This window comes from Natrix helvetica, assembly GCF_964273705.1.
Source record: "Natrix helvetica genome assembly, chromosome: 4".
Taxonomy (NCBI): domain Eukaryota; kingdom Metazoa; phylum Chordata; class Lepidosauria; order Squamata; family Natricidae; genus Natrix; species Natrix helvetica.
Genome location: NC_138550.1, coordinates 153,119,414 through 153,147,200, shown reverse-complemented (window position 1 = coordinate 153,147,200; position 27,787 = coordinate 153,119,414). Strand labels below are relative to the sequence as shown.

General features: G+C 39.9%; 1 protein-coding gene across 5 annotated transcripts; it reads right to left on the bottom strand.

The window, feature by feature from the left end:
• Window positions 1-179: 179 nt before the first annotated feature.
• Window positions 180-27,787, bottom strand: MED30 (mediator complex subunit 30). 5 transcript variants are annotated; one of them, XM_081952498.1, is made up of 5 exons: window positions 27,635-27,787; window positions 25,996-26,170; window positions 22,781-22,939; window positions 21,504-21,614; window positions 180-1,114 (listed from the first exon to the last, which is right to left on the bottom strand). In XM_081952498.1, the coding sequence occupies exons 2-5, from the start codon at window positions 26,167-26,169 to the stop codon at window positions 1,019-1,021; spliced, it is 540 nt and encodes a 179-aa protein (XP_081808624.1). In that variant the 5' UTR covers window position 26,170; window positions 27,635-27,787; the 3' UTR covers window positions 180-1,018. The 5 variants fall into 5 exon arrangements, with proteins under 5 accessions (XP_081808624.1, XP_081808626.1, XP_081808625.1 ...); XM_081952500.1 differs by having other exon boundaries at window positions 25,996-26,191; window positions 27,635-27,777; XM_081952499.1 differs by having other exon boundaries at window positions 25,996-26,191; window positions 27,606-27,775.

The window sequence follows — 27,787 nt, the reverse complement described above, 5'->3', positions numbered from 1 at the left end:
CTTTATTAACATTTTGAGTTCTGCCCTGGGTGATTTTTTCTTTCTACATCCTATTAAGAGTGAATAAATATGAAAGGCGTCCCAATCCAGCACACCTTCTCTAGGTGCAATCCCACCGGAGTCAGGGAGGCTTAGTTCTGAGTAAACAATTGTAGGTTTAAATAGCAAGTTACATAATGGCAATTTTAAAAGAATCATTTATTTTTGTCTGCTGTTTCATTACTTCCTTAGCTGTTTCTGATTCCATAAAATTAGTTGTCAGAGGGTTTGTTTACAAATTCCCACAACACTTCCAGGCATAGCATCGAGACAGCTTGATTTGTATATACTTTAGTTGCAAATAGAGGGAATTTTTCCCCTGATCACACCATCTTTTTTTTTCAAACAACTCAAGAAATATATCAGCTGCCAGTTCCCCCCCCCCCCCCCCAAAAGAAGATAAAAAGGTTTGTCTTGGCAAATTAACTGTTTGCCTTCTTAGGCTGTGAAAACATCAATACAAATCACAGTGCCTGCTAAACAATGGCTGGCTTTCTTGTTTGCTTCAGCTTGGTGCATCTGAAGGAGACGGGACTATATTTTCCACCATCCTTGACAGCTACTTAGGGATGGCAGTGATTGGACCCCAACACATGCAGAACACGTCTCAATGAAACTCCCAACAAATGGATGACACCCGACTGGGATTCCTACATTCCATAAATCAATAAACCTGGGGTTTGGGTAACATGGAACAACTGCAAGATGGTCTTCGTTCCACACTTGTACTGTCCAACTAGTTTTCAATCTCTATATCTCACCAGCCAGAAGAAGGTCTCGGCAGACTCAACAGCTTCTGATCTAACCATACTTAAAAAGGAAGCCTTCTAGCTCAGGGATGTCAAACCGAGCTCCATTTTCAGCTGCGACGGCCGCCTGCAACCTTCTGCCATCAAATACCCGTAGTCTTCTTTTAAAAAGTTATTCTTCTGTTAACAAATAACATCAAATATCACAATGAGGTAGAAAGAAAATGTATTCAGTTCCTCATTGCCAACATGGCGTTTATGTCCCAAATGAGATTCCGCAATTGATCCATGATTTGCTTCAGCTGTTGATTCTTCTGTTTCAGTTTCTGTGAAAAGAGATTGGGGGGGGGGGGGAATAAATTGTCAACAGCGCTGCTTGTTTGGGCTACACACTGTGAATTTTAATTGAAGCAATGGCAGTATGCAGGACAGCAAAAAAAAAAAAAAAAAAACACGTCTATTGCTCCGTGCCAAATCAAGGTAGAAAGCTCAAGATTAATGGCCGATAGCCATTGTCTGGAAAGAGAATGAGTTAAGAGGCAGTCAAAGAAGAGCGTGGTTTGGCCTATCTTGATTTCCCAACTGTAGGCTACAACTTCTATGCCTATTTGGAATAAAGCAGCACATATCTCCTTTCTTAAAAAGATATTCCCCCGTTAGCAAGCTTATGTCAATATAGGGGCTACAGGAATAAGAGCACTGAAAATAAGGAAAACACGGGCTCTGATCAGGTAGGAAAGAGGCAATATGAAGATGATAGGAGAGGCAGTTTGGGATTGTGGTTAAGAAACCAGGAGACTGTGAGTTCTAGTCCCGCCTTAAGAGATGAAGCCAGCTGGGTGACCTTGGACTTAGTAGTCCTGTTCTCCTAACCCCAGGAAGTAGGCAGTGACAAACCACTTCTGCAGCCTTGCCAAGAAAACTGTAGGGATTAGTCCAGGCAATTGCCAGGAGTCAACAATGGCAGAAAAGAATAGAAAAGAAAAAAAAAAAGAAAAGAAAAAGGATATTATAAGACTATATTTATGTCAGAGATAGAAAACCCTTTGCCATTCAAATCCTACTGATTTAACCAGGTTGCCTCACTACTAGCCATGCATGCTAAAAACTGACATTCAATAGTATCTGGAAAGCAACAAATTCCATACACTGATTTAGCCCCTAGCATGCACCTTTCAATATTGTGGAATAAATACCCTGTTTCCCCGAAAATAAAACCTCCCCGGATAACAAGCCCAATTGGGCTTTTGAGCGCATGAGCTAAAATAAGCCCTCCCTGATAATATTGCAACACAGCAGCAACCATGCTCACTGCCTCCTGCACCTCAAAAATAATAAGACTTCCCTGAAAATAAGGCCAAGCACTTATTTCGGGGGTCAAAAGAAAATAAGCCCCTGCCTTATTATTGGGGGAACATGATAAGTACCTGGGAAGTTCTTTATTTACCCATGAAGGGTCCATGCAAAAGTTCAGCCCTTCATTTTCCAGGGTTCTTAAACCATGCAGAGAATGTACAGGGGGATTACAGAATGATCCCTACTGCAGGAACTGGTTTTAAACATGGGAGCAAAGCTTTGCAATACCCACACTGCCTCTTTGAAGGAGAAACTCACTGGAAGATTCTACTTTAGAGTAGAATGATGCTTACATCTTGGAAGGATTAACAACTGGTAGATGGAGCCATGGGGGGGAAAAAAGCCCTACCAGCTCTGCAGCTTTGCCAATATAAACTTGATTTCCAGCTGAGAGTAATCCTGTTGCATGAAAATGAATAATCAAGCAGAATTCAATTAGGTTTGAAAGATCTACCAATAACTCGTTGGAACTAGAAATAGAAGTCTAAGGCACCATTCTGCTCAGCAGGGATTTTAGTAACAAAGACAACTTTTACCTGCATTTGCCCGTCGTTTTAAAAGATGGTGACTAATTTATCTGAACCTAGCATGCATTTATATTTATTTATTACTGTAAGTAGGTTTGCCATATCTACTCAGAAATTAAAACCCAGAGTTGAGCAGCATTTCATCTGAGGCCACAAGGGCTTGAATTTTACCCTCAATATTTAAGGAACAAAGGAAAAGAAAACCATAGTAAGTGAAGACAAAGCAGCCCCTTCCTTTCCCAATTTAAAACCATCTGTTTAACGCCACAAAACCGGACTGCCTCCGCAAAGCATTGTACAAATAGGTTTGTACTAATGACTGGCGTAGAGATGAATTAAGTTACTACAAAGTTCTGTCAAATGTGGCATTGAAGCAGTTTGATTTTTGCCAAGGCCAAAAATTATAGCTTAGTATGTGCTTTCTCTATGACTGAGAACTGAGGCATTTGCAATTTCAGTCTCACAGTGTGATGTCACTTAGATCTCTCTGCATAAAGAATGTAATACTCATTCTCCCCCTCCCCCCCAAATCCATTTTACATTCAGTCCCAAAGTAATAATGTTCAATTTGGTTCGGCTGCATAGCATTTTGCCTCCTAGGTTAGCAAGCTCAATCTGAATTTGCAGTTAAAGATAGGAGCCATGCCTACTCAGGCATATTTTATCGGATGAATGTTTTTCCTGGGGTTCAGCTCTTTAGATTTTAGTGCTACACACTGTGTGGCTTTCCTTCTCAACTGCCCCATGGGGTTCTCTCCAGACTGCAACAGGAATGCCATACCATGCTGTGACTTTTAAACTAGATAGTGCTCAATGGATTTTGCTTTGTGTTGTTTGGTTAGTTCAATACCTCCAAATATTGCAATGTATTTCATGTCTATATTAAGTTAACAGGGCTGTACTAAACCTTTCTAAAGCCCATTTCATATTATAGATCAGTGCTTTTCAAAGCTACAGAATAACAGAGTTGGAAGGCACCTTTGAGGTCTTCAAACCAACCCCTTGCTCAAGCAGGAGACCCTATACCATTTCAGACAAATGGTTGTCCAGTCTCTTCTTAAAAGACTCCAGTGGTGGAACACTCACAACTTCTGAAAGCAAACCATTCCACTTGTTAATTTTTCTCCCTGTTAGGAAGTTTCTCCTTAGGTATCTAGTTGCTTCTCTCCTTAAGTAGTTTCCATCCATTGTTTCTGGTTTTGCCTTCTGCTGCTTTGGAAAATAGGTTGACCCCCTCTTCTTGGAAATATTGGAACACTGCTATCATGTCCCCTCTGGTCCTTCTTTTCCCTAGACCAGCTATACTCAATTCTTACAACCGTTCTTCATGTGTTTTAGTCTCTAGGCCCTTAATCATCTTAGTTGCTCTTTTCTGCACTTTTTCCAAAGTCCCAACGTCTATTTTATAATGTGGTGAACAAAACTGGATGCAGTACTCCAGATGTGGTCTTACTATGGTTTTGTATAGTGGTAATACGTCATATGATCTTGACTTGGCAACTTTAACATTGGAACTTCAACTTTCTACCTCAAAACTGGCTGGGGAATTCTGGGAGCTGAAGCCCACACATCTTAAAGTTGCCAAGTTTGAAAAACACTTGTTATAGATCAAACTCAAGATACGTTTTGTTGAGGAAACTTTAAATATTTCGTAGAGGCTCTCTCCCTGTCCCGTCCCCCGCCCCACTCCTTTCAATGAGTTAAATGTGAGAAATTGTTGAATTTCTTTCATATCTGGTGAAAAGTCCATTTCCAACAGCTAAACTTAATTACTTTTCAGCTGCTGTAGCTGTAATAAAACCTCTGCAATAAAGTTACAATGAGAAACATACTTTATTTTTACAGCAGAGGAAAAAAAATGCATATTATGGCTGGTGGAAAATAAATTCAAATTATCTGGGCAACCTTTTTCTTTTGTATTTTAGAAGTGCTCTAAAGAATGAAATCCTATAAAGTTTACTAGCTCTTCTTTTGCCAGCCATTTGTCACGGGGACAGCTGTCTGGAGAGATGCTTTTTAAGCATGTCAAATAATAGCAGGTAAATCTTGAACAGAAAATCAAGACGACGACGAAGTAATCTAGAAAACACACATTAATACACAGCCCCGGTAAGAGAATGATTTCAGAACTTCAAATGGAGAAGAAAGATGTGTTTGTATATAAAGTAATTTTATAGTTAATGATTTATATGTCCTTTTTTTTCTGGTAGAGGCATTTCCCCTCTGCTTCTAGTTTTAGGACCATACACACAGAAAAATTGTAGACAACATTTGGCTACATTGTAAAATTGTAGACAACACAGTTCTAGCTTGCATCAACAGAGGGATAGAATCAAGATCACGTGAAGTGTTAATACCACTTTATAATGCCTTGGTAAGGCCACACTTGGAATACTGCATTCAGTTCTGGTCGCCACGATGTAAAAAAGATGTGGAGACTCTAGAAAGAGTGCAGAGAAGAGCAACAAAGATGATTAGGGGACTGGAGACTAAAACATATGAAGAACGGTTGCAGGAACTGGGTATGTCTAGCTTAAGAGAAAGAAGGACTAGGGGGGACATGATAGCAGTGTTCCAATATCTCAGGGGTTGCCACAAAGAAGAGGGAGTCAAACTATTCTCCAAGGCACCTGAGGGTAGAACAAGAAGCAATGGGTGGAAACTAATCAAGGAGAGAAGCAGCTTAGAACTGAGGAGAAATTTCCTGACAGTTAGAACAATTAATCAGTGGAACAGCTTGCCTCCAGAAGTGAATGCCCCAACACTGGAAGTCTTTAAGAAGATGTTGGATAGCCATTTGTCTGAAACGGTATAGGGTTTCCTGCCTAGGCAGAGGGTTGGACTAGAAGGCCTCCAAGGTCCCTTTCAACCCTACTATTGTATTGTATTGTGTTGTATTGTATTGTATTGTATTGTACATAGGTCCGTTTTGTTACAGCTGCTGTATTGCCAGCCTTGTTAACTCCTCCTTCACAAAAAGTGCACTTCTATGTTTTACTAGCACAATCAGTCTTCACTGAGGTGATCTACTGCATAACCATCCTTGCCTCATTACCTCAGCCCGTCCCACTGGTCAGGAAGGGAGGGACGCTGAAATTAAAGGATTTCGACTGGCAGGATCCTGGAAGAGGACCTTCTGTGCCGTTGCCTTCAGTCTTTGGCACATCCTACCCAACCACCCCAAAGTGAAGTGGTTCCTCACTCTCCCGGCCTTTCAGAAATGCCTGAAGAACTGGATCTGCTGTCTTGCTTGGGGTTCATACAGGTGCCTTGAAAACTCTCCCCCTCACCTCTTAACTTGGAATTATAACTCTCTTGGCCTCCTAATAAAATTTTATATATAGTTTTTTATGCTTTTACATTTGACTTGCACACCTGCCTCTGTGTGTTTCTTTGTGAAGGAGATGGGCAATCCCTAAAATAAATAAATAATAAACAAATGGCAGAATAGAACAGAACTAGAATAGAAAAGAAATAGAATAGAATATTCTTTATTGTCCAAGAGACACACAAGGAATTTGTCTTTGGTGCATAAGCTCTCATTGTACGTAAAAGCTATACGTGATAAATCCTGATCATAGTCATCATAAAAATACATTCATCATAAATCATAAGATACAACACTTAGTGATAGAATCAACACAAATCATACTAGGAAACTAAATAAAACAATACAAAACGTAAAGATACAAGCAACAAAGTTATAGTCATAAGTAGAAAAGGAGATAGGTAATAGAAAAGATGACAGCATGCGCGCACCGGAACCCGGAAGAGAGCAGCTGGCCGGCGCACATGCGCATGACGGAACCCGGAAGAGCAGCTGGCGACGGCGCCCGTGCCCTCAGAGAGGGCTCTGTGTGCTACCTTTGGCACGAGTGCCATAGGTTTGCCATCATAGCCCTATAACATCTTTTTGAGGGGAGAAGTAATAAACAAACAAATAAATAAGCAAAGCATTCTTCCAGTCGAGATAAACAGGAACTCATCCATCTGTCAGACCTGCAAGCCATCTTTTCTTTTTGGATCTCAAGCCTGCCACACTTTCTACTGTGGGAAAATGCGAAGTGGGAAAGTGGGAGAACCCTAACCCTAACCCTGACACCATCTTTGGTTCCTCTTGTTTCAAATAGCAGGCCTTTAAAAAAAAATCCAAGGATTTGGATTCAGAAAGAGGGAGGGATCGATACCAGGTTTCGATGCCCAAACATTCCTTCCCCTCTTGCTGCGACCTGAAAAGATTTTTTTTAAAGCTCCACTGATCAAATGTATGATTTCTCAACCCCAAGTGCTAACTTTGCTAGTTGATAAACATACCATTAAATGTTCTCTCACTTTAAAGAGTGTTAGTAGCTCAAGACATTTTAGAAGGGCGTACGCTCTCCCAGAAGATGAGGACTTTATATGGTGGGAGGGCTCAGTAGCTCCAGCAGCTTCTTGAGAGCAAGGTAGATTTAAACCCGAGGTCATCACTGACAATAAGGTAAAAAGGAGAGGGTCGAAGTGAAATATAGTTCACAGAAGGGAGAGGAGAAGAAGTCTTTGGAGGGATGAAAGAAACCAATCCACTAGAAACTTCAAAACCAAACCTGGAAGAAGGCAACTGCAACTCATATAATTGTCAGGCCTGCAAGCCATCTTTTCTTCTTTGGACTTCAGGCCTGCCACACTTTCTATTATTCTACTATGCGTTTTCTATTGTGGGAAAATAGGAGGGGGGGATTATACTGAGTTGGGTGATATGTAGCCATAACAAAATTATTTCTAGAAATCCAAGGTCATCCTTTGTCTCTGCACCTGGCCGGAACTGGATGGGTGGAAGGTGCCAACGTGGCAGTGGAAGATTGGACCATGTGATGGACTTGTGGGTGTTGGGGCAGGATCTTGAACTTTCAACTGGGTCGGAAAACCTGAAAGGTTTCAGATTCGGGGTTTCCCAGATGACCAACATGGCTCTCTTAATAAATTGGAACTTTGAGGAATCCTTTGCCTCGGACTCCGATTTACTTTCGGATGCTATTTGGAACCCAGACAATAACTAAGGTTGCAGACAAAGAAATACCCATTATGGGCATGGCTGAAATATCTACACAAGTAGGTGACGAGAGCTGAAAGGACTTCTCTAATTACCAGAGAAGAATGCTGAATTTTTCACAAGTAGGTTTGGAGGCGATATTGTCAACTTTAATAGCTACCAGTAGTGATTATGCCAGAGGAGTTTTTACATCTCAAAAGGACAGAGAACAGGGAATGCAAAAAAGACTGAAGCAAAGATAAATTGTAATAGCTGATGCAAAGTGCAGTGGATGTTTTAGAAATAAGGGAAGCTCGGAGAAGTGGAAGCCTTTTTAAATCAGGTGGTTGTGCAAAGCATTAAGGCCACTGCCAAAAGAATGATGTTCCAAAGGGCGTTACTAATTTGACTATGCAAGTAATTCTGAGTTGATTTCAGAGAGTACAAGTTGCAAAGTGTCTGCAATCTTTTGAAGCAGATGCATCTTTTCCTGGCATTTCAGAACAGCTATGGCAGGCAGCCAGGCAATCCCAGAAAAAGACCCAGCTGCTTTATAGACAATTGCTAATGTTTAAACTCTTCTGAACTCCAAAGCACCTTTGGGGAAATAACATCTGAAAAGCCATGATAGCTGAATATGTGCTTGGTTACAATCCAATCGCATTGCACTCGTGTCAGAAGCACCAAGGCCTTTCTGGGTGGAAAGGATGAGCCGGTGATGTCACCATTGCCCAGGACATGCCCAGTTGCAGCCTCCCTTTCATGTCCCTATTAGCAGCTGGAGCAAAGGATGAGAGCTCACACCGCTCCATGGCAGAACTTGGGTCTCAAACGCAGGCTTGCTGCTTGTCAAACCAGCATCCTAACCATGTGAGCCACTATGCTCTTTACAATCCAATGGCATCAATCCAATGGTAACAGTATCCATTAGAATTGGCAAACATCCAATGGACATCAATGTTAGAAAGAATATGTGCTTGCTGCAGCTATCATTGTAGAAGACTGAAAAATTCTATGAACATTTAAGAGGTGTTAAATGCAAGAAAATATATTGCAATACAATGGGCAACTGGAATATAAAATTGGCCCAAACAGAGGCATGGGAAGCCAAATGCAAATTAGAGTAATGGTCTGCTTATGAAATGCTAACAAGTTTGAGGCCATGTATAATTCTGTAGAGAGAGAAATGTACAGGTGAAATTAAAACAAAAATAAAAAAGTAAATGTACCAGCAAGAATATAAAATCAAAGTAGAGAACAGATTCGGGGTGCTTAATTTACATGGAAAAAGAGAGCTACTGAAGAGATAAGATCTGTGAAGTGGAAAACTATTGTCAAAATTTCAAAGGGAAAAATATCCAAGTTGTTTTTAAAACAAGTTAACATGATAACCAAAAAGAAAAAAAAAGGAATATGAAAATTTTGAAAAACAAGAAGGGATTGACGATTGAGTATGGACACAAAGAAGAAAACACGAGGAAACTAATGAAGGACGCTAACAAAAAAACAACAAGAAAGGAAAGACAATTTTTAGATGAAAGTAATGAAAAGTAACTGTGGAAGAGACTTAATGGGGGCAAATAAAGCTGAAGAAAGACGGAAAGACTGTAGGAAGATCTTTTTTAAAATAGAACAGAAACACTGCAGAGAATGAATACATATAGAAACATCTAGAATTAAATAGGAAAACAACCTGGGCAAATAGTATATCAGTAAAAGTACTAACAGCTCTATTGCAACAAATATGGAACAAAAATGTGTCGCCTAGGTTGGAAAAGATTAATACACATACTTGTACCAAAGAATCGAAATGAAATTAAAAAAAAGAGTATGAAATCAACATTATATAAAAATGTGAAATGAACAGGATAGCGAATATGATAAAGAGCTTTACCTTCCTATCATTACCTACAGCAAAGCTTTTGTTTAGACCCTATCCAAATATATAATGCATTTTAACATATTAAACTACAGGGATTCACAACAAATCACAACAGTGACAAAAGTGTGGCATGAAATCACAACTGCCGTTTTGTACCTACTTTCTGACATTGAATGCAAGTATGCACGTTAGACGCACCTTTTACCTTGCCTCTAGATATCTAGCTTTGCATTATGTAGAGAAATATCAGATCTTTTGGCTAAGTTAAAAGGATATCTGGTTATAATAGTTCCTTAAAGCACTTGATTAACAAGAACCTACTGTAATAACTGGATTAGAAAACTTGGAGCGATTCACAATTGATAGTAAATGAGCCAAAGTAGATTACAAAACTGCCCTTAAAAATCTAATTGCTGGAGATAGTTCAAGATGACAATCCCTTGCCCATGAGCCATGGTAGCACAGTGGTTAGAGTGCAGAACTACATGCTACTTCTGCTGCCTACGGCTGCCTGCAATTTGGCAGTTCAAATCTTACCAGGCTCAAGGTTGACTCAGCCTTCCATCCTTCCAAGTTCGGTCAACTGAGGACCCAGATTGTTGGGGGCAATACTCTGACTCTGTAAACTGCTTAGAGAGGGCTGTAAAGCACTGTGAAGCAATATCTAAGTTCTAAGTGTTATGTAGTCATCACCACCTGAGCCAGACTTTGATGACACAGAATTAAAAATTGTGCTTAGGCCCACAAGAAATATAATCTGTAGGAAATTTCTGTGTAAATGTGTAAGACCTAGTTGGTATGAAATGGGTACAGGGTGTTCAAAATATCAGAAGTATTTTGATTTCTGATCAACCATGTTTCAAGTTGAGGATCATTGAGAGCTTAGAACACAGGACAGGTTGGGTCCCTTCAAGATTGGACCAGCTCATTCAGAACTCAAGATACTCTGAATTCAAAATGCTTTTGCATACAGTTGGTATGTAAAAGTTAGTTAAAATCCACGCAGTCAGGAAAAAAGACAGGTGAAGAGCAGTGTGGAAGATCCTGCTGCTAGTTCTGGCTAAGTATATAGGCTGTCATCAATGCTACTCAGTCATCAACAACAGGCTAGCCAAAGACAAAAGCCAGGTCACTGACAACATTATACTGTGTTGAACCCATTTCTACACAATGAAAGATCACCTCTACAACTTGGCCTTGGTTCTTTAAAAAGTGAAAAGAGAAAATGGCAAAATAAATCTTAGGACTTGCAGCAAAAGGCAAGCAGCGTAGTATAAAAGAGACGCCTTAAGCACAAGTACATAAACATATTTTTTTAAAAAATGCAATAGATTGGAATTCCAGAAATATCATATGCGTAAGAGGGAAATGCATCCAGAATGTAATTTGTACAAAAAAACAACACCACCAAAAAACCATTCAGCTCCCCTGAATCTGGCTCTTTAATTTAAATAGTAAGTCCTTTCGGCAAAAGAAACCTGACACATTTTAAATTATTCAGATGGCAAGAATATCTCAGTGGCTTCCAGATTTCTTTTCAGATTATAAATGGGGTGTGGAGAGGGAAGAGATTTGCTCATGAATATTTGGTACTGCAAAGTAAGTTTGCTTCCCCCCACCCCTCCTAAGAAACAAAAACAACAGCCTTCTCATCAGTAACAACCCGTGAAAAGTGCTAGCACAAGTGCATAATGTTCTCGGAATCAAGGTGACCTTCCCTAAGCCATTGAACAAAAAAAGAGGAAGGGGAAGGAGAAGAAAAGATAGTCTTACACAGAATTCTGATGTGTGAAATTTGCTATGATTATGCAACGAATTGTGCGGCTTTTCCCAGGTTGGCACCTTCCAAATGTCCCGAGGTTCAACTCGCATCACATTCGGCCATCTCTGCCAAAAAGCTGGCCGAGATTTGATGGGAGTTCAGATCCAACCATCTAGATTGCCCCAGGTTGAGGAAGCTGGTTTAAGGTGACCTGGTTTGAAATGTAGCACAAATACTAAAAGGCTGATAAAATGTCAGCTTCGGACTGCGTAGGTTACAGTGAAAGGCAGCCTTGACTTCCAGCCAATTTAATTCACTTCAATATATGTCTGCATCATTGACAGGGAAGTGCAAATTAAATATTGATTCAGAAATGGTACACACGGTTCATGCTGCCTACTTCGGCTGGCCCTCCATAGAGGGCAACGAACAGAGCGAGCCTCGGTGCCCTTCAAAGAATCAAATGCTGACCCAGAAAAGTTTCCATTCAGATTTTGTCTAAGGTGGGCCTTAGTTCAACCAAAGCTCAAGTTAGCAATCCCAGTTTAAAAGGTTGCCAAAAGAGATAATAGTGCAAGCTAATACTAAGGAAGAAATGAAATTCTCTGTGTGGAGAACAACAAAGCAGCTTTGGAAGTTTTAATTGTCATTCGGGAATCAAGGGAAAGCGCTCTACCCATTCAACACTTCAATCCCAGTGAGCAAGTTACAGGTGAGCTGGGAAAAAGGTGTTGGTTATCTCTAGTGACAGATCCCTTAAGTGTTGTACTTCACAGGTTCAAAAATCTTTTTTTGAAGAATGTTTGAAGACAATCAGGGAAAGTTACCTGGTTTCATTCATTGTTTCCCAAAGTTTTCCCAGCATAACATGAGAAGAATGTCGGATTTAGACTGGACTTGACAGAAATGGGGCCATGACATCTTTTTCAAAAAATAGCTTGTTAATCAGAAAGGTCGGCAATTTGGCGGTTCAAATCCCTAGTGTTGCGTAACGGAGTGAACTCCCGTTACTTGTCCCAGCTTCTGCCAACCTAGCAGTTTGAAAGCATGTAAAAATGCAAGTAGAAAAATAGGAAACACTTTTGGTGGGAAGGTAACAGTGTTCCGTGCGCCTTTGGCGTTTAGGCATGCCGGCCACATGACCACGGAGACGTCTTCGGACAGCTCTTCGGCTTTGAAACAGAGATGTGCACCGCCCCCTAGAGTCGGGAACGACTAGCATATATGTGCGAGGGGAACCTTTACCTTCACCTAAAGTCCTATAGCATTTTGTGTTGTTGTTCAACATGAAGCAACATATAAACCTTATCCATGGGGCCATCACTATCAAGATGCTGATGATATCCAATTGTGAATTACTATCTTGGGTTATTCTGGAAGTGCAAAGTCTTTTCTCAACACCTGGAGGTTGTTGGGGTCTGGATAGGAGTAAACATGCTGAAGTCAAGCTCAAAGTTGTTTTCAGACTAAGGTTTTCTGCTGTCTTGGTCTTAACTCTGGAAAGGATGGAACTGTCTCCGAAAAAGCCTATCTGTGACAGGGCTCATCCTGTATCAAGATTAACGTTGTGTAAGTATGTGAAGGCTGTAACCGGGAAATCTCTCTACCTGGAGTGGGGGACCTTGCAATGGTAACTGACAGAGTCAACACACGCTGGAGTAGTCCAATTAGCTTTACACAATCACTCAGAAATGGCGCCTGACACAAAATGAAGCAACCTGCTTATAACTAGCAGTGGGACACATCATACCTGCGTCCTGCATCAGTTATCAGTAGATTTCCAAGAATTGCTGGTTTTACTCAATGAAATCCTTTACAGGTAGTCCTTGCTTAAAGACCACAACTGGGATTGGGAATTTCATCGCTAAGATATTAAGCAAGACGTCATGTGATTGTGATAGGCTTACGCCCTTGCTTCCACTGCAATCATTAAGCAAATCACCTGCAGTTGTTAAGCAAGACATGCAATTTCACAGTCAGATTCACTTGTCAGAAGCTGGCTGTGAACTGTCCAGATAACTATCATGTGACTGGAGGATGCTGCCATGGTTGCAAGCACGAGGACTGGTTGTAAAGTTGCTTATTCAGCACCATCATGATTTTGAAGTCACTAAACAGAGCAGATGCCAAACGAGAACTACCTGTATAGCAGCTCCCCCCCCCCAAACCTTTTGGGCACCAGGGACCAGTTCCAGGGGAGGTTTTTTTCATGGTCCTGGGGTGTGTGTGTGTATGTATAGTTTTGTGTGCTGCGTGCATCCTGTGGATGGGGTTTCGCTTGTTTCTGCGGCCCGGTTTCTGGCATGCCACGAACCAGTGCTGGTCCACCGACCGGAGGTTGCAGACCCCTGCTGTATAGGACTTTCATAACCTTCTATTTCAATTACATTTCCTGATATATACTTTTTTTTTAGCGTATGGCATGTGTTAGCCAGGGATCACAGAGGTGGCTGGCTGCCTGTGAAAGGATTTTTTTCAGGCGGTGTTATCTTTACCCACGGGATGCCTGAATGGTGTTAGGCAATGGGGGGAGGCTCCTTTCTTATCCCTAAGTGGTTTATTCGCACACAGAAATCGAGCCACCAACCTCAGCAGTGTGTAGGCCCAGCGACTCTTACATGAGCCATTGCGGTCTCCTGTCTGATACTAATATCCTGGAATACAGCAATTTATGACCAGAACTGGGAAATGGAGGGTGCTGAGGTGACTCTCAAGAAGACGTGCTCCTTCGTCATGGAGCAGCCTTTCCCTGGAAATAAAATTTTGCTCTGATATTGTTGGCCTTGAGAAACCAGCTCAAGGTAGAGTTTTTCTGGAACACTTTTTAAAATTAATTGGATAACATCATAGGAATTCCTATAGATTGCTCCGCTTGTAAGTTAACATTGATTTGATTGGTCCTGTTCTTTTCCATTATATTAATTATACTGTGATTATTTGTGTAGCGCCAAGAGTCACACGATTGTGGTAGCATAAAAATCCAATAAATAAATAGCGACTGTCAGATAAGGAACAATGGGGGTGATTTACATCTGTTAAGAATTTATGCCATTCGCAAGTTTAAGCACTGAAGTTTCTTCAAAGCGATGCAAAAGTCATGTGTGCGACGTGCTGAATCCATCTGCCTGTTACACTTATCCAAAATAAACTAAACGTTAAGAAAGCTATTCCTAATTTTCATTGTAACCTTGGAGGATGTCAAACAATCTTGGCTCTCTCCCTAGAAAATATGGCTACTCTGGGGTACCATTCCCTCCTCTGGCACCAATTATTTATTAACTTTCAATAGTCCTCAAATTCCAACCACAATTGGGACCGGAAACATTATCTTTAGGCAGTACGGTCATTAAGTGAAGCAACATGTAACCATACCCAACCTATTTTGCTGCGGTCATTAAGGGAATTACTGCAGTCATTGAGTGAAACATCCAGTCATCATGATTTGTGACCTTCTCTGCCAGCTTCCCCATCGACTTTGCTTGTCAGCTGGGAAGACTGCAAATTGGAATTGCGGAAAGCTGCAACCACGATAAATGCCAGCTGGCTCCCACGTGCCTGAATTGCAATCATGTGACTGTGAGGGTGGTGCAACGGTCATAACTTTGAGGTTGGTCCGCAGGTCACTTTTTCCAGTGCTGTTGTAACTTTGAATCGTTAGTAAACTAACCATTATTAGAGTGAGGATTACTCACTCTAATGCACAGGCCTGTATCATCAATGAGCCATGGTAGCGCAGTGGTTAAGAGTGCAGTACTGCAGGCTACTTCTGCTGACTGCCAGCTGCCTGCAATTTGGCAGTTCGAATCCCACCAGGCTCAAGGTTGACTCAGCCTTCCATCCTTCCGAGGCGGGTAAAATGAGGAACCAGATTGTTGGGGGCAATAGGCTGGCTCTATAAACTGCAAGTCTAAATGCTATTGCTATCTGAGGGAGCAGGATGGTAGAGCACTGCTCTGAGAACAGGGCAGCAACTTTCTTCTTTCCCTTTGGTTTTATGCTGGAAAATATTACAAAGAGTGGCAACATGTAACACATTTTGGATGCCAAGGACGGGTTCCATGGAAAGAAGTTTTTCTGTGGACTGGAGGGGGTGTGGTTTCTCAAGCGGTCTGCATCCCACTGCACACTTCACTTGTGTGAGTGGCCCGGTTTCCGGCATGCTGCGGTCCAGTGCTGGTCCACAGCGGTTGGGGACCCCGGAGGTAATACAAAGCTGCTTTAGGCTTGATGATACAGGCCTGTGCATGTCTATTCAGTTTTAGGTTCTACGAAGCTCAATGCACCTGACTGAGCCATAGAACTGCAAATGAAGCCGAAGCCAAAGCAGTAGTGCACATATGAGCAAGTGTTTTGCGTGTGGTATCAGTCAGGCTGTTTATTCCAAGCAGGGTTGCTCTGTAGAAACTAATAAATATTTATCCCATTACTTTGAAAAAGTGCCCTCCCAAAATATATATATATATATATTTAAAACCAGGAGAATATATTGCAATTTTTTTTTTGAAGGGCAAAAAGAGGTTGGCGGTGAAGTTTCAAGGCAAAAATCATAACGCAGTGATACCACTGTACTTTTTAAAGAAGTGATTAAATTATATCACAAACATTTATGAAATTCCTCGTACCAGATCACTCCAAGAAGGATGATAAACAAATCAGCATTTGTCTACAAGGGCAAAAGGTATAACCTCCCCCAAAGAGATTGTAAAATATATGAACAGTTAAAGAACGCAAAGCACTCGCATAAATTTATATTACAGTAAAATCCTATGTAATGTTGCATTATTAATTTAGTCTAATACTTTGCTTTTTCCAAATTCACACTGCGCTATTTGGCTTTTTTGTTGTTGTTGCTTTTTAAAAAACATCTAGGCACTCCTTTATATTGAAATCCAATGCTTCCTTGCATCCTTTTTCTCACTAATTGGCAATGACAGAAACTGAAATGTCAGACTGGTTCTTTTGAAAGCAATTTTTCACCTTTCCGAGATATTTTAATGACTGAAATAATTTTTTAAAAAAACACAGGGATTTGTAGCTTTATTGTGTGTGTGTGGGGGGGGGGAAGTCTGCAGTCAAAAGACGACTATATATAATGCATGAATTATATCTTTATGCTGGAAGAAAGGAAACGATGAACAACAACAACAAAAATGCCGACAGCCCAGGGCTTCATTGACTATGCTGTACCTGGCTTGCCTGGCCCATTATTCTCCATAAATTTGAAGGTTTCCAATGCAATTTAGAATTCAACGCAATCAGGGTTCTTAATCACGCAGGGTGTCTGTCTATATTACTACACGGAAGGCCAAATGGCAGGAAGCGAGGCTGAGGCTGAACCAGCCAATGCAGTCACTTTTTATTCTATGCATTTCTAATCACACTTGAATTAGGGCTGTGGTCTGGCATTTCCATATGAACACTCGAATTAGTTTTGCACAGGGATGTTGCAAATAAGACTGCTGGAGCTCAGAGCTTTTTAGACTCCCTATTCACCGTTCATTTTTATATATGTATGCTTACCCAGAGCATTGAGTGAGAATATTTAAGGCATCGGAGATGAACGACACAGCTTATCTGTCCCCTTTTTTTCTGCAAGTAAACGAATGTTTTGTCCCTGGTCATCACCCACAGGGCAGCTATTCCATGTTAACCATTCTGGATTATGGCTGACAGAATCACATAAAAGGATCCCTATCTTTGCTCTATCCCAGGGGTGAGCAAACTGCGGCTCTGGAGCCGCACGTGGCTCTTTCATTCCTCTGCTGTGGCTCCCTGTCTTTCAAAATATGCGTCACAACTGCCAATGTGTGACACCCGCCAGAACGTGATTTATTGAGCTCTTTGACCCCGGAAGGCCAACTATGGATAAATCCAAGAAAAGTTTCAGAAGAAAACAGAACTTTTAATTCAACTACATATGCTTGTTTTGTGGCTGCTCAGGAAATAGTCAGGTGTGGAAAGAGTTTTGTGGCTCCCTGTGTTTTCTTTTCTGTGGGAAACAGGTCCAAATGGCTCTTTGAATGTTTAATTGCCGACCCCTGCTCTGTCCCAATATTTTTCAACCTTGGCTACTTTAGGATGCTGGATGGGCATTCTGGGAAATGAAGCCCACACATCTTAAAAGTTGCCAAGGCTGAAAACCACTGCTCTGCCTTGACGGATTGCAGCCAAAGTCCTCTGGACCCCAATTTTCCACTTTTCATTCAATGATTTTTGTATCGCAAGACCTTACCTCATCTTATTTGTGCATTTATCTTTGTCAACTCAAGGATCAGTTTCGCAGACAAATGGCTAAAAGACATCACACTTCAAGTACCTTAATCATAAATGCTAATTTGACAGCTGCATTAACGTGGAAGTTAATTTGCAACTGTAGATTTTAACACCAAAGCTGAAAATTTGATTCCATCTTTAGCATAAAGAGCGTGCGTCCCCCTCCCTCCTGCCATGAAGAAATTATGACAGACTCACACAATCCCCCTCCGTGCAAAACTGCACGTCACTTTGCAGAAAATAGTTCAGGGGCAGAGACAGAGTTTTTCATTCCTATCATCTTTCCTGTATCCTGACCATTCAACAACCATGCGTCCAACTCTCAAGATCTCTGAAATCAAAGCCTTATCCAGAGATGGACAAGAAGAGGGAGAACAGGACTCTTACTCTATTCCGTCTGGCCTTCTATCATCCTTGGTTCCTGAAGCTTTTCTTATTTCTATTATAGGTTCATCATGCCACTGCGCAAACCTGCCATAAAAGATTGTTCCCTGCAAGCCTAACATTTGTGTATGCTTATGCCTACAAACTTTGTTCTGCGAGAGTTAAATCAGTGAACCAAGGAAAACTCTGCCCACTGCGACAATTAATTTGAGGCCTATGTAGGTGAAACTGAATATATACTGGATTATAAACAGCTGGCATCTTTCTGCTGACAATGGCTTTTTGATCTTATGGCAGCTTCTGACGGTAGCAGAGAGATGGAATAAATATCGGGATGTGCCTAAATGGTTATCCTTCTCTTCTCCGTGCAACAACACCCAATTATTCAGGTCCTTTAGAACAAACACTGGGGGAAAATAAGTAAGTTAGAGAGGTGACAGGGAGATAAAAAAAATAATCGTTCCTGAGATAAAAGCTTTCCCTTCAGGGGATAAATAATTTTATTCAAGGGTACCAGTTGAATACAACTCAGCGTGGCTTATTATTTTAAAGAAACACACAAGCTCTTTTTCATCTTTTAAATACCAAGTAGAAAATATATCTCTCTATCCCTATCTTTCTACTTATCTCTGCTCTACGGCCTCCTTTTACAGCAAAACCTACCAATGCAAAGCTAACAGTCGCTTGCTCTCCACAGACAAATATTTACCTACAGATATTTGATCCCATCAACTGTTACTGGTTTTTTAAAAAATGACATGCAATTTCTCTCCAAAAAGTAAAAACTGATAATCCTTCGAAGGAAACAAATAGTGTCTGGAAAAATATATAGAATGCTCTAAATTGATCTACGTTGTTAAATGATTGAGCACATCCATGACTTTCTTTAAATGTCAGGAATAGAGAGGTACTTATGGATGGTCGAACCTCAGGGTCAGATGTTAATTTTGGAGGAAGCTGTAGACTTTCTGCCCAAAATGAATCTTTCTTCAAATTAGCAGATTTGTTGTTAGTTGCGAAGTCGTGTCCGACCCATCGCAACCCCATGGACAACGTTCTTCCAGGCCTTCCTATCCTCTATCATCCCCCCAGAGTCCATTTAAGCTCACGCCTACTGCTTCGGTGAATCCATCCAGCCACCTCATTAGCAGTTTATATGCACTTAACAAATACGGATATTTGAAGTTCCAAACAGAAATTCTTATAAGCTACTGCATATAAACAGGCAGCAAAACTCTACACCCGCTTGCATTGATGATGTTGCCTGGTTGGGTAATAAAATGTCTGCAAGCAAACAATCAAGCTTGGAGAGTACCAAGAACTGCATAGAGTTTACTCTAATAAAAAGTAACTATCAATGGACAATAGGAATTCAAGGGAGAATAATGTGGGACATTTGATAGAAAAGTCCAGTTGAAGAAAGAAAATAGGTCTTTTTAGAAGAATGCACTCTTTTTTTTTTTCAATTAGTGTTCCATGAATAAATAACCAGCCCCATTCTTATACAAATAGAAAGACCAAGCAAATGACTGAATGGTTATCACACAGTAAATTTACGAATAAAGCACCTAACAAAATTCATCAAACCATTATAAGCCAGGAGTCCCAGCAAATCAACTTAAATAGAAAAAAGAGGGTAATTTTAATATTTTTAATTAATACAAATCCAGACCATGGCTAATGAATGAAGTGGCTACAAGGACTGAGCATCTACAATGAGGGCACAGAACCAGAAAGACTTACAAGAGGAGCATTTGGGACTTAAGTAGAATTTCTAAGGTTTGATTGGTTTCCCCAGACACATAATTAATTTTCAAAACATAAAATGATAGTGTCCTAAAAGAATTAGCATTTAATAAAAATCGGCAACAAATATTAATTCATGATCAGTTAAGGATATCCAGAATATCATCATCTCAAAATGTAAAAATACAGAATTGCCATATATGGCCCTAGGAGGAGGAATATATATTTCTAATGTAATCTTTAAATAAATAAAACAGTGTAATGTAATATCCTGGAAAATTAATATACAACTAAAAGAGAAAAATGAAATTTCTTTGTATCTTGCCTTTATTATTTTTAGAAATAACTTGAGGTAGCAAATGTATCCAACATACTTCTTCCTTCTATTTTCCTCACAATTAACGATTATGTGAGGTGGGTCGGGCTGAGAGATAGTGACTGGTCCAAACTCATCCAGCTGGATTTCATGGCTATGTTGGGACTTGAACTTAAAGTCTCCTGCTTTCTAGTCTGGTGCCTTAACCATTAGACCAAACTGGCTGAGACCGTGTAGCAAACATTTCAGACCATTCTAGGATTCTAAATTTATTTATAATTTTTTTAAATTTGTTTATCAATATGCTTGATAAGCCAACTTGGCTACTTTACAAATTAAAACAATTTAATGAAAAAATAAAAGTTCTGGAATGTTCTGAAATGTTTGCTACAGAATCTCTGTATAAGCACCTTCAATGGCAGTTGTTCAAAAAAGATGGATGGATGGATGGATGGATGGATGGGTGGATAGATAGATAGATAGATAGATAGATAGATAGATAGATAGATAGATAGATAGATAGATAGATAGATAGACAGACAGACAGATAGATCTATCTACAGACTCCTCCCATAAACTGGACATAAACTGTTTCAATTTCTACCCTCAGAATACCACTATAGGACATTACATGCCAAAACAATTAGACACAAAAACAGTTTCTTTCCTCATGCCATCACTCTGCTAAACACCTAATTCCCACAGCACTGTCTATGCCTAAGGATATCTAACCATGTAGCAGGACTGTATTATTATTATCCTTCCCATCTTTCCTATTAACTACTCCTATTGATATTTTATGACTATACTTTGTTGGTTGTATCTTATGATTTATGATTATATCCTATGATTTATCGCTTTGTTGCTTATTTGTATATGTAGAGCTTATGCACCAGAGACAAATTCCTTATGTGTCCAATCACACTTGGCCAATAAAGAATATTCTGTTTTATATTCTGTTCTATTTCTTTTTCATGAGTATAAACCAACATTTGTGCCCTGGGCTCTACTTACTAATCTTTGTTTTCAATGAGTCAAAAATATATATTTGGCTTAAGGTAAAAGTTCCCTTCGCATATATGGGCTACTTGTTCCTGACTCTAGGGGGCGGTGCTCATCTCCATTTCAAAGCCAAAGAGCCAGAGCTGTCTGAAGACGTCTCTGAGGTCATGTAGTCGGCATGACTAAATGCTGAAGGTGCATGGAACAGTGTTACCTTCTCACCAAAGGTGGTTCCTATTTTTCTACTTGCATTTTTACATGCTTTCGAACTGCTAGGTTGGCAGAAGCTGGGACAAGTATCGGGAGCTCACTCCATTACGCAGTGGTAGGGATTCGAACCGCCAAACTGAGGACCTTTCTGATCGACAAGTGGTTCAGTGTCACTGAACCCCCGCATCCCTCTCATATTTGGCTTACAATTACACAAAAAGGTACCCCAAATAGAATATGGTCTACCTTGATAACTTCCATGATTTCCCGTCTTTCTTCACTAGCAAAGAGTAGCTGGTTGGTGGCTCCTCGGTCATCATGTTTAAATCCATCCTCTTCCACGTAAGGAATGAGCTGCTATAAATGGGGGGGGAGGCACACACCATATATTAAGACAGAGAATATCTGGAGGAATCTGGCGTGAGAAGCTATGTCATAACAATGTTAATTATGGTAAATATGAAATCACAAAAATGTTTCTTTTTCTAACAGCGTTTATATTATACGATCTGGTTTTTTAGATGTAAGAAGTCTCCAAACAATAAATATATACTTTCCCTTTTACCAACTTGCAAACTCCCTAAAACTTTTTTTCAACCACGATCAAAAGCCATAAGCAGAAAATACATTAAGTTTCACCATATGGAAATCATGATGGATACCGTATGTAAGCTGATCTGGATCTTCTGGCAGATCCTTCAGTGATCTTCAGTACATCAGCTCTCAGTAGTGTTACAGTAAGAGCAATAAAATCATTTCCCCTCTCTTTGTTGTGACAATTGAGGTAAAGCAGGAGAGTATTTTTGCAGAGAGAATTATTTCTAAGCTCTTGGTTTAATGGACCTCAGCTGAGTGGACTTCAGATATAGTGGACAAAGATTTCATTTGGGCTTCATTCCATTTAGCAGACAAATGTCTATTAAATTGAGGATTTGTCTACTAAATTGAAGTTTTAGTGCTAATGGTGCTATTTGCATCAGTTAGGTAATTATGCAAACAATATAAATGGATATAAACAAGATAAATTTGAACTTTACAGACATTTGTATTTAATGGAACCCTCCTTTCCCAATGAGCCATTAAGTCAAGATTTTTTCAGTATTTATTACTAGCATTTGGGTGTATCCATTTTAATCCAGGTTTCACATGGAGAATTTGGGGATTTTAGAATAAATGAGATTTGGAAACAAATCAGCTTCCCTCTTCTTCAGGTCTGGATGAGGTGGTATTCAGCAAGTTCTGACCAGTTCTGGAGAACCGGTAGTGAAAATTTTGGGTAGTTTGGGTGGGTAGCCACCTGATTGGCCCCACCCCCATCTATTCTCTGCCTCCCTAGTCCCACTTGATTGGGAGGAAATGGGGATTTTGCAGTAACCTTCTCCTGGAGTGGGGGTGGAAACTTTACAGTATCCTTTCCCCCGTCACGCCCACCAAGCCACACCCACAGAACTGGTAGTAAAAATATTTGAGTCCCACCACTGGTGTAGATATTTGTGCCTGTCTCTCCTCTCCATTTCACTTACCTCTATTGGAATGGGTTCAAGTCCTGCACAATTTTCATTGCACTTATCGTATACCAATCTGAGTTTCCGAAACAGTATTGAGAGCTGGCGTAGATGTTCTTGCAGCTTTCCCAATCTATCTTGATAAGTGCCAGTATGGTAGGTGACACCATTTGGAAGCTGGAATATTCGAACATTTAATAGCAAGAAATCAAATTTTAGCCATCCTTGAAAATATACAATGACAAAAGAAAACCTCACTCATTTTTTCCACAAGCATGAAAAGTTTTTGACAAAAACTTTGTTAGTTTCCAAAGCTATCTGAGCTTCATTCCATTTATTTAGAATAAATGTTATCCAATGTCTATACTTCCTTTCACTGAAGCATGCAACATAATAGAAAATAATAATCAAAAATTAAACCACCACTATTAAATTATCTCACTTGCCTACAAAATATGTTTTTGAATATCAGCTGAATTTCTTCTGGAAAAGAATTCCATAGTCAGAGCTACTTCTGAGAAGATCCTACTAGAAGCATTTTCCTCTTATTTTAAGAAAATCTTTGCATATCTTATGACAGATCAGAGAAATCTGATTCATCAGGCAGTTTAGAAGTAGAATAATATTTCATATATCATATAGGCTGATAGTAAGTCTGCAAGTAGGACTTTGATTATTAGCATGTTCCCACTCCTATTTTCTAAAAATAGTTCCAGATGCCTCTAATACAGAGGTCCACAATCTAGTCATAGTCAGAATAGACCTGGAAGGGACCTTGGAGGTCTTCTAGTCTAACTCCCACACCAAGCAGGAAACCCTATGCCTTTTGAGACAAATGGCTGTCTAGTCTCTTTTTAAAAACCTCTAGTGATGAAGCACCCACAACTTTTGAAGGCAACCCACAACTTTTGAAGCTCTTCAGCTCATTGATGCCTTCATGAAGCTTCAGTGTTCCTTGACACCCAAACAGTTAAGTTTATGAAAATAATTTAATAAATACTATTTTAGCTAATAGAATTAAGAACTATGTAGCATCTCTTGACTGAGATGGGTAGCCATAGAAAATGCATAAATAATCTGTCAGGGTGTGAATTCCGCCCTGTAAATTAATGAGGTGTGGATCTTGTCATATCCTTGAAGCATACTTTTGAAATAAGCAAAATAAACCCGAGGTATATTCTAAGAAAAACATTTTATTGTAAAGAAAGTAAAAATACAAATTGATCACATCTGTGCAGAGAGTTCCTGTCTGCCTTGGCAGACCGACAAAAGGAAAAAGGAAAGTGAAGGTATGGAATGTGTGACACGCGCAGTGAATCATTGCTGGTAAGACACAGTTCATTCTACCGTATAACTCAGAATGTAGGCACAGCTGGCAAACCAAATAAACACAGTGACATAAACAAACAAACAAACAAACAAACAAATAACAGTTATGGGTAGTCCCACTGATCCTTGGACGTTGATAGGGATCGGTTGCTGTAATGCCAAAGTTATTATGTAATATCCTAGAAAGGCAGTTTAGCTACTGAAACAGTGTAATAATAAAACAAGAACATTTAAAACAGATTTTAATGGGATATGTGTGACTGCATAATTCTGCATCATTCCTAAACTCTGGGATTCTATTTTTAACATGACCACTTTTCATATTTATTCTGGATCGATATTTCTGCCTTATAACAGGAGTTAAAGAAAATTTTGATCTTGTCGTTAGCTTGTCCAAGCATATTATGAGCAAGTTCTGACACCAATGTTACGTTGTATGCAAAGGCACCACCAAATTTGTGATTCCCCTTAGGTTTGCTCGCAAAGTCCTGAAAAGAGGAAGGGGATCATAGCCTTCATCTTCAAAATTTCTGCATTAAGAGAATCTGATAGCGATTAGTTGAACATATATAAACATGTTAAATTCAAGGGGCACATCAAAACAATTTTCTTTGATAATTTTTTTCTTAAATTTTGAATAAAGAATATTATTCTGCAACTGGAGAATTGTATTTTTTTAGGATGCAAGGGACTGTAAAATATGTTTTAAAAACAGTCCGTATAAAAACTCTTGATTGCTAAAAGAATACTGGCTGAATACATTGACATTCTCAACAAATTCAGTGGAAATATGAATCACATTAAAAAATAATCCTAAGAAATCAAAATAAAAAGAAAAGTTAGGGTAATTATTTTACAATTTAAAGATTAAAAACTGGGGAAGAATTATTCTTAGAAATAAAAGTGAATATGGGAAAATCCTACAAATCTACCAACTATAGCCAGCAGTGTGCATCAGCTGCCAAAAAAGCCAACACTGTTCTAAGCTGCATAAACAAAGGGATAGAATCAAGATCACATGAAGTGCTATTACCACTTTGTAATGCCTTGGTAAGACCACACTTGGAATACTGCGCTTGGAATACTGCCACAAAGAAGGGGGAGTCAAGTTATTCTCCAAAGCACCTGAGGGTAGGACAAGAAGCAATGGGTGGAAACTAATCAAGGAGAGAAGCAACTTAGAACTAAGGAGAAATTTCCTGACAGTTAGAACAATTAATCAATAGAACAACTTGCCTCCATAAATTGTGAATGCTCCAACACTGGAAGTTTTTAAGATGTTGGATAACCATTTGACTGAAGTAGTGTAGCGTTTCCTGCCTAAGCAGGGGGTTTGACTAGAAGACCTCCAAGGTCCCTTCCAACTCTGTTATTCTATTTCTATAGAATAATAAAGTGACATTTACCATCTGGTAAAGCTGCAATTAAGGTATATGCAAATAAGTAGAAGCAAGAAGGTTATTTACTACATTAAGTAAAAAAAACCCAAAGAAAACTTACATACCTGCTATTATCAATTTATAAATTACTTACCTATATTTTAACTAGAATATGTAATTGGTCTGTTTTCAGCAGCCCATTTTGTCTAAAAGAAATCTTGAACTCAAAATGAATTCTCTCCAAAAGCAGATTAATTAGAAAAGAATTATCTGCCTCCTTTACTATATTCCTAGTGAAGCTAAGATTCTCTAATTTTAAAAGTAAATTATCTGGGGAGAAAGGCAGATAAATCGTTAAAAGCCGGGTTTTTTTTTAATGAAAATATGTAGGAGGCAAAGACTTCCTTTTCTGAATACCAAAGTTGTTTTGCTGATGTTTTTCACTGTGCACTTTTTTCAATTTAATTCAGGTTTTCTACAAAAGAAGAAAATAGAATAACATTATTCAGACAGGTGATTACTTACCTGCATATTTCTTAACAGCTGGAAGATTTCCATTGTGCGGAATACAATGTCCTGCACAGTCTCTTGGCCAATGCGACACAACGAAGCTGTGTTTACTTCTCGTGCAGCCTGACCCTGAGGCCCAGAAAATGAACCAGGAGGCAATCCTGGCCCTGCTAGAGGCGGTGTAGACATCCTGAAGTGCAAGAGAATGAAACTATTACGGTAGAAAAAGGAAAATGGGTGTCAAAGAGGACACAAATCTGTTGGATACAGATGTTTAATATATTAATGGTTTTCTATTGACATATTGAAGTTAAATTACATTGGGGTCCTCCATCTACAAATTAATTATCACGCTCAAAATCTTACATTTCATAGATTTGTAGGACTACAGAGGCAGAAGAGTTCATTTTGGGCATATAACTGATCAGTGCAGGAGTCCTTAAAGAAACAAAGACAGCAGGTCCAATTTCTGCTTAAACATGGTGAGTTCCCTTTAGAGTTGCACATTTGATCATGTCGCCATGCAGCTATATTTAGGCATATATAATTATTATGCTTTTGTTTCTTATTTAGAAAAGTGCATTCTTTCTCCCTAGGCCACTTTTGCACATCCTAGCTTACAACAGCAGTCTACCCTTTCCCTTTCCTATATAAACTAACCACTGGGCTAAGCCAAACTTTAAAAGACTGCTCAAAGACAACCCAAAATCAATTCAGAAGACCTGACACCTTTTAGTCTTGAAGGTGTTGGGAGCTGACTTTCCAAAACATCCTTGCTTCCTAAAACCTCTGCTTTGTTGGTAACCTATTCTTGGATTTGTTTCGTTTAGGTTCCCATAAACCCAGGGTTGAAAAGGATCCTGAAGGACTTATTTATTTTATTTATTTTGGTTTGTCAAGCATGTATGTATGTATGTATGTATGTATGTATGTATGTGAAAACAAGTATAAGTATGACTATAACATATAAACATATAAGTATAAGCAGATATACGTATATACATAAGAAATGAGTACAAATAAATGGGGACAGTAGGACAGGGACGGTAGGCACGCTGGTGCGCTTATGACACGCCTCCTTACAGACCTCTTAGGAATGGGGTGAGGTCCACGGTAGATAGTTTAAGGATAAAGATTTGGGGTAGACTTCTAGTCCACCCAGCCCGCACCTCCACCCCCGACAGGGCAGGAATCTTCCATTCTAGATAAATAACTTTCCTGGTTGAGCATCCACAACTTCAGGTGGCACCCCCAAGACCAAATAAAGACTTAAGACAGGCACTCAGGACCCTTCATTTGCTCTCAGCTCCAAAGGGACAGAACCCTGAAATATCTCTGCCCATCAAGTCCAGATTTTCCTTTACAAAAATCAAACCAACCCAAAACTCCCAGAAATGAAACCAGCCATCTTTTGGGGCAGCCTGCCGAACGTCCCCAGTCTCAGGCACAGAATTGGGTCTTTACAACGTTCATAACATTTATAATCTCTGCCTTGCTTCCTTCTTTCCTTCGCCCTGGACTACAGGGCCCATCATACCCAGCCGCTGGACTGGTAAAGGATGTAGTCCAACTATCTCCGGAGGTCCCCGGGAGGGAAAGAAAGAGGACGATAGACACGCGGATACCTAGCCGTCGTTGTCCGAGTAACAACCACCTTTTGAAGTCCCGTCCAGGGTAGTCGACTCTTTCCGTGGCCGGCGTCGCCCTCCTCCCGGCGCGCAAACCGTACGGCGGACGTCGAACGGCGGGACGTGATGACGTCACGCGGTACGGACTTGTGGCTATGGACGCTTTCTGTGCATCGGCA